General features: G+C 32.5%; 1 protein-coding gene across 1 annotated transcript in view; it reads right to left on the bottom strand.

Moving 5' to 3' along the window:
- Window positions 1-10435: 10435 nt before the first annotated feature.
- The window catches only part of LOC134529890 (uncharacterized), a 5171-nt gene continuing 3783 nt past the window's right edge, over window positions 10436-11823 (bottom strand). The window contains exon 2 of the mRNA XM_063364449.1: window positions 10436-10478. Within this exon, the coding sequence (XP_063220519.1) occupies window positions 10436-10478 (43 nt within the window). The remainder of the gene's footprint in view (window positions 10479-11823) is intronic.

Genomic DNA, 11823 nt, shown 5'->3' with positions numbered 1-11823 from the left:
ATGTAAAGGGGCTCTAATTAATGAAAGTTATTTTCCAGCAAATCACAGAAAAAAGCCATTTTCATGGTCAAAAATACTGCATGGTTCGAGACATGTCCATATAAGGACAGCTGAACATCTTATTTATAGTTGCAACTGGAGATAGACATGACCTTATGGGCCTTGACCACAACGTAAACACAGAGACAGAAGCAGCGCTAATCATTATCCAAATAAATTCACTTAAATTTTGAAAATTACGAGCGATATTTAACTCGCTGTTCCCACCTCTCTGGATTTTCCTAACCCTAAATTTAGTAGAAGGAAATTATGTAGGACACTAGTTGATATAATTGTATGGATTTTAAATATTATTTTTTATTTACTTTGAGTTTGTCATTGATATACATTAACTTCGAATTAAGCCTACCGAAACTACAGGCAAATAATTTGTACATAGTAACCAGGAACATCATGATATTGATGATTTATACGATTTAAAAAATATGAAAATTAAAAGAGGTAGTAAACTACATAAATACCATAGCAATATTAAATTTTAGCTTCATGTTTATCAGCTAAATGGTAATCCTACGATTAAAACAATTTTCGAAAAAGTATAATTACAAACACCCGTTTTTATTTTCAAACAATTAAACCTATCCTTCACTAGAAAGTCTAGACATGGTTCATTTCTAAGTCTTTTAAACAGTTTCGTGAATATGTTCATATTGAGATCGTGAGATATAATTGGGGAGTTTCTTTTTAAATAAGTGTGGAATATAAGTTCTACTTTGACAACTTCTTTAAGTACAAACCGGATGAATGCCCTTTAAAGACGACATTGCTAAAAGCGTAGTTCAACCCCTCAGTACTGGTTAAATAGGGCGAGTACCGCTGCTTAGCTTCGAATTTCTCACAGGTGAAAGCTTACGGGTGGTCGACACTTACTTAAAACGTAGACTCTTGAAGAAAAGAGGCAAACCTCCATCAATTTGCCAAAACTCTGTTCGGCTCAAATAAAAAAATGGTTGTCTGTAAAGTAGGTTTACGGACGATAGTTAAACGTAACGTCATAACAAAACATTGATGAAATGATTGCATACTTTAATGAATAAAATTTAATCATTTTTATTGAATTATCACTATTATGTATGGATAGAAAGGAGTGAAATGAAATCAACAATTTAATTGATAAATTTACTTTTATTTGCACTCATTAATTCAAATATGTTTATTACTTTAACGAAGAGATTGTTTTAACTATAACTTTTATTCATGGTTGCTATTTAACTTCTTCCAATCCGTGTTATTCTGTTAAGGATAGGACGATGATAGGAAAAGTAGGAAACGAATGGGAGTGTTTCAAGTTTAATGTGCCTCGAAAAAGTCAAATCGATAGTTGTTCCAATCGAGTGGAAGAGAGATAGATACAGCGCAAGCGTACAATGAGCGTAACGGAACAATGCGCGCAACGGGACAATGTGCATAACGGGACAATTTTTAGTGCGTGCAGCCGGCGTTCATCGATTTATTAGACGTTTTCGGGTCAAAAACTATGTGATACCGAATATATATGTAACTTACTAAATAAGTTACGATATTGCAATTAACATTTGACTATAAAAATTTATTGCAGTACATTAATTAATTAAATTATTAAAAAAAATGTAAAATTTATTTATCTTTATATTTTTATGATTTTGTAGCACGTATGTAAATTGCGATAGCGTACTTACCATAACGTAAATAAAGCAACTATGGTACTCTTGTAAGTTAAGTGATTTTACTTTAAAGAACCAACTGCATAAGAAAGTATGCACGTTTTCATTCCTACCCGTGAACAATTGTATGGTTATTAAATATCTCCTTATTTAAAAAAGAAAAATACCACACAGAAACATTTTGTAGTGATACGTTTGCATAATTAGGTTAAACTATCAAAATGTTAATATAATTATGAATATATGAAACGGAAAATTGTAATAAAATGACTAGATATTGCCAATGCAATGCCCATTTTATTTTTATCACATTTCAGATTATTATAAAATATATAATTAAATTAATTGGCTGTAAAATATTTAAAATCACCCTAATGTAGAATTTTTATTAGTATTAAAATATAGCTGGTACATTTAAATTAACAATATTCAACATGTTCTTTTATGGCTTGAAAATATCCTCCCAAAGGCAACAAAATTGTTTTTCAGAAATGAATAAAAATTATTGATTACATATTGAAATAGTCTATGAACAAAATAACCGATTGAAAATTTTCATGTGGCTTAATAACCATAAATGTTAATAGGGTATAAATCAAGTTAAATTACTGATTTCTTTTAAAAGTGGACAATTTTGTAATGAATCTTTGATAGTCAGATAATTTATTAATATGTAAAAATTAAAAAAAAACTGACTTTATACTAGAACTTAGGCCTAAAGACTTTTTTAATAAGCACATAAAACTTTAGTGAAAATGGAAAACGCCTTATGGTTATGCAATTTGAATGCGTTTGATCAGCTGCCTATCGCGTAGGTGGCGGAACCAAATAAAAATAATTTCCTTGAAATAAACTGCAACGGGGAAGATTGATATAAAAAAAATTTTAACATATATAATTGCTAGTTTGCACTGTATGTAATATATAAAACCCGAAGGACGGACAAAGAAAGATCAATGCACAAACCAAAAACACCGAAAAGAAGCCACAATCAGCCGATGATTTTGTTCAAAATAATGATTTGAAAACAATAAAATAAATCAATGTACAATCGTTAAAAAGTCACTTGCTATCACTTAGCCACTGCTGCTAAAATACAGCAGTCGGAATTTTACAGTAATCAACTTTAAAAATAATGGTTTTATTATTTTGAAGTATTATCTCTACTTGGCCAGATAAATATTGTTTTGTTTAATTTTTTTTAAGTATGATCTTACCACTGGTACATGTATGGTTCTGACAAAAAATTTAAGTATCCTTTATTAAAACTGTTTATTTTGGTTTGCCTGTTCTGTAGCCAATAATGCTTTATTAGAACTATCAAGTATGTAATAACTTTAATGTTTCTACTGGCACAACACAAGTATAAATGCCCGAGAACGAATTTTAACCCAGTATATTTGCGTGTATAAATATAATGAAAACAGTGCTATTTTATGTAAAATTACATATTTACAAATATCTGTAATTTTACATGATTAAATAAGTTCCGTTTGTAAAATAAAATACAGTGAAACTTAAGGATCATTGAAGCAGAGATTGTTTACATATAATAAAAATTATATATGCAATTAAAAATAACTCTTTAATTTTAGGGCTTAAGGGGAAGTGTTATTTTTAATCAATTTACATATGGTGCGGTGATAATAAGCTGAAATAACTGTCTTCCCGTCTCCTGGGCCTCAAAACCAATGTTCGCAGCTCGACCGCAAGTATGATTACATTTCTTTAAAGCTAGATTCATGTTTAACTGACAATTTGAAACATTTGGTGAGTTCTGTAAAGACTTGGCAGGGTTGTAGCTAGAGGTGAGCACACTGTTTTGAGTCCAGCCCAAAAAGCTATGACCCAACGGATTCAACATCGCCCTTTTTATTATTTATATGAAAATGGTTTGGTTGTACACAATCTATGTTTTTATTAGTTTTGATTTATTGTAACTTCATGTGAAACTAAGAAAGGACTTAAATTAAAAAAAAAACAAGTTAGCTATACGTTTATGTAGCAGGGTACTTAATATACTCTTAATTTATTACTGATTGCTAGAATTTAAAGGAATGTATCCAATTTATTAATAATACTTAGAAATAGATTTTTTGTTTACATCATATTCAAACGGTAATTGTAAAAATATTTCTTTTAAATTTTCAAGTCATTTTGATTATTAAATTGTAATGATGTTCAAAACTACAGTGTCTTATTAAATATTGTATAGTTTAAGAGTATAAAATAAACCTTTAAAGGACTTATGTTGGATTATTACTTTTTAAGGTGATACAATACAAAGTTTGTTAGATAGTGTAAATTCCAAATGTTAACGTCAAAACAAACGAATCCTTTTGAGTGATATATGTCATCACACACTTTTTGGTGCATCGGTTATACGTTTATCCTTTAAATTATTTTCATCACTTCCAATCATTTAAAAGACATGTTATTTTCTTAAATTGTAATAAAAATTCCACAAAAGTCTTTTGTAGACCAAATCCTGCTGCAAAAATTCACATACGTTAATTACACCATTTAAACATGTTGATTTTTCATCCCGTAACTTCACATAACCACTCAAACTGTCAAAACATTTAACTTGATTCTTTAAGTATTTAACAGGTACATACACCAAGGAGCCTACAATGTTTTTACCTCTTTATCCAATGCGCTGAGAAAATCTGTTTACAAACTGACTTATTGTCACCGTTGATTTTAAATTATTATTTATGGGTTATTTTCTTTTGTTTTGAACTGTTGTTGTCCTTCTTAGGTCACTCATATTTTACATTTTTACTGGTGACATATTTTGCAATGAATTCACCCTCTAATCATGGGTGCAAAGGCCTCAGTATTCTGTAAATATATTTTCCTCAATATCGTTTTCCAGAAACCGAGAGAAAGGTTCTTACATTTTTTTCTATGTGGCTTCATTAACATTGCATGTGTTTCTTTCCCTCTAACCTTAATATAGGATAGTCCAGTATTTAAAAGAATATTTTCTTGTGTTTTGACTCTTCGCCATGTTCATGTTAGTTTTTCCATTGATCGTAGACAAATTCCCAACTCTGTCTTGTCCCCATTAATTGGATGTGGGGTTCTTGTAGTAGACTCGAATAATCTTATGCTAGTATTTTTATTCACTTGCAATCTACGTTTTTAATGATGCTTTAATCTTCCTTAGTAACAGCAGGTTATTTTCGTCTCTTGCATATTATTAACTCAACGCTGCTATCACTGTATGATCCTGTGGCATTATATTTACGTCGATTATTATCATTATCGTAATCAATATAATCTGATGAAAGAGTTTTCAGGCTTTGTGTGGGGTTTTGTTACTTTTATTTTACTACGGTTCCTATCATACACTTTTTTTTGTTAATCAGGTGATATCAATGATTTTGACATTACATCGATTTACAATCAAATATAATAAACGAAATATTTATTGTCTACAATGGCATTATTTTATATATTACAACATGCTCAGGTTTTACTACAAGTGAATAGTCATTTGAGTTTCATAAACCCAATTTAATAAGTAAATACTTGTAATTATTAGCCTTTGTTTTCTACAAGCAATCGGATTGAATAAAATCATTTTAAAAGTCAACAGTTGCTGTTGGAAACAATGTTTTGAATGTGAATTCTTATAAATAATAATGTTTGCAGTATTTAATATTACTGAAAAAATTAAAACATACATTCCCGCCCATTGGTGAAACAATAGCAATCTTCTTACGTTAAAACAATTTCTGCAACGTATATAGATGCATACTGATTATGTGTGGTACTTAAGACTTAAAGCTACATACTATGTCTTGTGTTACATCATGAAGGTACTGAGAGCTTATCTCGACATATGCATTTTATAACTTCCAAATGTTAGGATATTTGACTTCGGGCATATATTTGGTTTCTTTGTCCCGCTCTTTATTATAGGTTTGACATGGGCCCAAAATACCAACCGAAATCTGACGTTTACCTTATCATTACCGTCATGACAACTCAAAATGACGATTTTTTGACTTATGTTCCAGTGGCCATGCCTATAGAAACAAACTAGAGAATACAAATTGATTAAAAATTTTTTTGCAAACACAATTAAATCTATGATATACAACAAATTACTTTTTAAAGTATGGATATGGTAAATAAAATATAATTTCTCTTTAAAAACACACCGAGATCCTTCTATAGGAAATTCTCAAAATCGATTGTGTATTTACGTGATTAGTTGAAAAAATTAAGTCGATTTATATTGTAAATGTTATACACAGAGTTATGTTATTACGTAGGATTAAAAAGTTTCTGTTATAAAGTTATTAGAAAGTATATGTCCTTTTTAAACCAAAGAAAGTAATTCATATTTCATTTTTCAATGTATAATTTTTAAGTCGTCTTTACAATGTATATAGATAGCAAGTGATAAAATTGGTTTTATTGTTAACAAGGACATTAAATAGTAATACGAAAAATTACCTCCTTAGGATACACCAGATAAGGAATTAGAAATTTTGACTCTGATACAACTGTCTTGTAGATATTTGGAAAACAAATTTACATTATTATTTTAAGACCAAAATTATGAACTTTCCTAAATGTTATAAAATATATATTGGCTTTGCTGAAATCGGATTATTTTTTCAGAATTTTATACCACCTTGTTCATCACACTTGTTATCTGTTGTTAAAAAGGAATCGATTTAAGAAAACCATGATGAGAAGACGAAATAACTTTTTAAAATAAAATCATAAATGTCTGTGCATGATTTATTCCAAATAATTAAAACTATCAAAACAATCGCATTGGCCGATAGTTAGAAATTATTTTTTGTCGCTTTTTACATAGAGTGTAATGTTATTAATTTATTTCCAAACTACTGGGGAAAATATCATCAGAAAAAATAGCACGAAATATGTGCTAGTGTTAAATCAAGGTGCTCAGAAAAATAAGTTATAGTTATCGTAGGTACAGGCAAGCAAATGGAAGACCATTTTTGATGGTATACAATGTAACTAACATATGTTTTATCAAAATCTAGGAGAAAATAGTTGCCAATACAGTCACACATGATTTGAGGTTAAGTTTTATAGTCTTATCAGCAATTCTATTGTTCAACTGTGCACGATAACCTATTTAATGGTTTTAACATAAGTGCAAAATTTTTTGCTTCAGTCTTAAAACCAAACAAATTCATTCTATAAATTTTTTATCTATGTTCTCTATGTTCTCTGATATCCATTGACTATGGAATTAAGTATAATTTGCAGCAATATTATTTTCTCGTAATTTATAAAAACATGTTATTTCATTTTTTATTTATGAGTTATTTAAAGAAAAAAAATAACATATATGCTCGTTTTTAAAAGGATTAGCCTATGCTAGTAAATACTTTGTTAAAAACGGCCAAAGACGAAAAATACTCGCTAGCGCGAGAGAAAATAGAAAGAGAGAACAAATGGTTTCGTCTCTCACTCGCACTGGCTAGTCATAACGGAGAGGCCCGAGAATAGCCGAAGACCCTTAGTTTGTGTTTAGTTCACACGTAGGGGAAGGCGGGGCAAGATGGGGTGGTTAAGGGATTTCGTAATATATTTAATAAATTATTTAGCAGAATATGTTTTATTATGTATACATGTTAACATTGTCTTGTTTTCTTTCAAACACATTGGTCAAAATGCTTATAACTTTTTACATTAACGAAAAAATTTCGTTTTCTCAGAGAGTGGCAAATGCCCCATCTTACCCCGACCCCCGGGGTAAGATGGGGTGGTTGTTGGGGTAAGATGGGGTATGAGTAAAAAGTTTTAAATGTGAAAGGTTTACATGTAATAATTAAAGTTTCAACATAATAATGAGTTATTATACATAATTACATAAAAACATTAGGTATTATCGCTCACAAGAACTTTAAAAGTACCTATTAAGTTTTAAACCTTAAAGCAATAATGTTTTGAAACAAACCATTGCCATTAAACACACGCTTATAAGAAAGATTTTCATTTTCTTGCTAATAAAGTTTAGATTTTACTAAAGTGAACCATTTAGTTTTGCTTACAATGTTCACAGACAAAACTGACTTCATCATCTTCATCTTCCTCTCCGGCACATGAGCAGTGTGCCCATCTGTAGCAGTGTCTACATGACACCCATCCTTCATTAGACTGAGTATAAAAGTAGCCGCAGTACAAACATTCTGTATCACAATTTCCTTCACTGGCTGAGCTATCCACATCCTTTTCCGATGAAACATTTTTAGATTTTATTTTTCCTGCTCTTCTCTTGGCCTTAATCCCCTTACACTTTTTTGGCAAATTTTTCTTCAGTTTTTTGTCAGATAGTGTTTTCTTCTGTACTGTCTCATTTTGCAGTTTGCCCTTCCCTGAAAGTTTGTCTTCGAGTTCTCTTTTATAAGGAGAACTTGTAATTATCGCTGTTTTGCCTTTTCGACATGCTACCTTCCTAACGTTTCTTTTTCCTACATGAGGAATGGGCAATATTCGATCTGGAGAAGTGGTGAAAACACTCATCTTCCCTGAGTCACTGAGGATGGAGTCGTCTTGGTGGCTCGAAGGCACAAGATGATGTGAACATCCAGGTTCGTTGTTGACTTGAGACGTACCAGGGTCAGCTGTTGTTGCCTCGCTGAGTGCACATTCATTACTGACAGTAGGATAGGTGTGGTCAGTAGTGTTTGATGCATGAAAAGCTGAGTCAGGAAAAATATCTGAATCAAAAGGATAAATTCCTGTCGCCTTGAAGCTGTTTATGGCATTGCTCATTGTTGCAGCTCTAATGAAGGCTTTTCCTAGAATCTCAGCAATCTGAAACATAGTGACCGCCTTTCCTGGGTGCGATCTTAACCAGTTTGTTGTCTCTTGGTCATAATATGTGCTAAGAGGTTTCATAACTCCAACATCAAGGGGTTGTAGTCTGTGGGTGCAGTGAGGTGGAAAACACATTATAACTACCCCACATTCTCTGGCTTTATCGAGAATGTTTAAGTTTTGAACATGAGTTGAATGCCCATCTAGCAGGAGGAGAACTGGACGTTCCTTTGATGCACCTGAAAACTGCACAAAACTCTCAAACCAACTTTTAAAAATATCTTTCTGCATCCAGCCAGAAATGTGGCACTGCGCCCACATTCCAGGAGAGCAACCGTTTAGCAGTTCGGACTTCATCCTTTGCCTTGGGTACACCAGCATGGGTGGCATAAATGTGCCGGCAGCATTCATGCATAATTCAACAGAACCTGTTTTCCCTCTGTCAGCTGAAGTCAATGCTCCAACCTGCTTTTTTCCTCTAGTAGCAATAATTTTAGATGTCGATTTGGGAACAGCTGAAATTCCAGTCTCGTCACAATTGTAAATTCGGTCTGGTGTAAAGCTGTAGCTGTCATAAAGTTCTCCCAGCAACTTATAAAACTGCGAAATATTTTCTTTGTTGAATGCTGTAGCACGAGCTATCGATGTAGGCTCGGGCTTCCGAATCGACAGATCAGGATTCCTTCTCAAAAAACCGGCCAGCCAATCTGCACCTGCTTCCTGCTTTTCTTTATTAAAATTATGTTTCTTATTATTTTTTTCAGCTAGCTGAAAAGCCAATTTTTTCAAATCATTTGTTCTGAGACCAAATAGCCGACTTTCCATGTGCTTTACATAAGCTGCCAGCTCCTTTTCTTCGTCCATGGTAAATACGGTGGTCATGGGACCTAACTTTTCTCTCACGCTTTCCACATCTGTCATCTCATTCTGCTCATTTTCTGTTCGATGTTTTCGTACCTTACGTTCCAGTGTGGTTTGTGGAACATCGAATATTGAAGCAGCCTTGTAGTAACCCATTCTTCCGCTCAGAACTTCATTCACTGCTTTCATCATAGAATCATCTGACCAAGCTCCTCTGTTACTGGTCCGTTTATAACAGCGAACCATTTCTGGAAAATAAAAATAAATACATTCAATTCACTGGGAAATTCCGAGTTTATAAACAGAACTATGAACATTTAAAGAGATACATTTCTTATTAATCTACTTTTGAATTTTGGATGATTTACATGTAATAATTAAATTTAAAACACAATAATCAGTTACGATATGTAATTACATTAATTGTCGGAAGACTAAAAACATAAAAAAAATGCTTGCATGGATTTTAAAATTATAAATTTAGAAACCAATGAACAATTAAAATTTCAAATATACCTAAACATTATAAAAGAACAACAGCTTGTAATAAAAACCCTCATTTTCATATTAATAAAGTTTCATTTACAAGAGTGATCCATTTAGTGTCACGCGCAATGTTCACAAACACAATTTATCTTCAGGATTAATTTTTTATTTATGTAGGTCAATACTGGGGTAAGACGGGGTACCTCCCCATCTTACCCCGGGCATTCGTCCCCGTCTTGCCCCAAACCACGCCTTATAGGTTATACCGACTTAGATTAGTACCAACGAACGATAAAATTATAGTAAATACTGCATTTAAATCCATAAAAGGAGCACTATTGATGGTATGATAAATTTTATTTAGATATATTAAAGCAACTTACCGTTGGATGATAGTAAAATGCTGAAAATTACATCAACGTCGGCGAATAATGCAAACTTGTATGTGTGTCATGAACAACTGAAGAGAAAATGGCTCCAACGCTGGTATTGCTCTCTACGATTACTTTGATTTAGTTCCAACTGTCACCGCTAGATTGCAACAGCTGGCAGGTTTGGAAGTGCCACTACCCCGTCTTACCCCATATCCCCATCTTGCCCCGCCTTCCCCTACGCTCGCACGCACACTAGCCCCACTTTTACAAATACACTTTACTACTTTCTTTCCAATACATCTCGCTCATGTTTGCAAATACGAAGATGAACCTGAGAACCTTTTTAATGTATTTTTAATCCTCCACGACGTTTGTTTGAAACTTTTTTAGATTAAACGTCTAGATTCTGAGAAAAACTGAGTCAAACCAATTTTTACCCCATTTCTCCAAAACCTTCACACCCTATTGCAAAAAAAAAAAAATAGCACCATTTGATTCAGCGTCATCGAATTAACCCTTATATCAAATTTTCAGGTCTGCTGGTAATAAGTGCTTACTTTTCCTCTTGTTGACTGGCCTATTATGGATTTTATAGTTTAAAACCACCTGGGCCATTGTTTATCTGGAGAACCCAAAGACAGTGATAAATCATCTGAAAACGAACTATCGACTCACAGGCATTCGTGTTAAGGTGTGTCACAAGTCAGTATATATGAAAAAGAGAAATTTTATCAATTTTAAACTTGATAACGTCTTATAAATCGATGAACGCCGGCTGCACGCACGAAAAAACGAAAAATTGTCACGTTCCGTCTGAGCCGAGCGTGCAAGACCCGGCCAACAACCGTGCGAGAAAATATTCTAAAATATCAAACAGGTTATGGCGGGCTTTTTAACTAATTGTTCGTGATTATATTTTAACAAATTATTTAAATTAAATTTGCAAACACTGTAAATAATATTTCAAAATTAAAAAAGTATCCAATTTTTCATCAATGTTTTCTTATGACGTTATCACGTAAAATTATCGTCCGTAAACCGACTTTACAGACAAACCCCTCCCCCCCCCCCCCCTTCATTATTTAGACGACTGATGAGTCTATCCTTTTGTGTAACAGAAACTTATATTTTTTTTAGTTTTTTATAGGTAATCATATAATAATTTTAAAAAAATCTGAAATAAAACTTGTCTTTAATATTTTTCTAGATGAGCTGGAGAACTAACCTGACAACTCGAGGGTCATCAAATCTACGTTCCCATCGAAACCGCAAGTATTGCTACTTTTTCAGCTTGCTCCAAGTTATTGCCTGTTTGCGAATTCCTAATAGACTTGGCAGGGTCGTAGCCAGAGGTGAGCCGGCGGGCTTAAGTCAAGTCCGAAATGCTATAGCGCTAAGGACTCTGGAATCAATATCTTTACGAACCATGGTAAAATTATTCACTTATACATAAACTTCCTTAAAAGGAATTTTTAAAATTTTATTCAATTTTTAATTGTAAATATGTACTTACTTAATATTGCAGTATACTGTACTATTTTTTTTACACGAACAGATTGCTGTGTTTGTAGACATTTGCC

Source organism: Bacillus rossius, chromosome 2 (genome assembly GCF_032445375.1).
Source record: "Bacillus rossius redtenbacheri isolate Brsri chromosome 2, Brsri_v3, whole genome shotgun sequence".
Taxonomy (NCBI): Eukaryota; Metazoa; Arthropoda; class Insecta; order Phasmatodea; family Bacillidae; genus Bacillus; species Bacillus rossius.
This window is presented reverse-complemented; position numbering and strand designations above follow the sequence as displayed.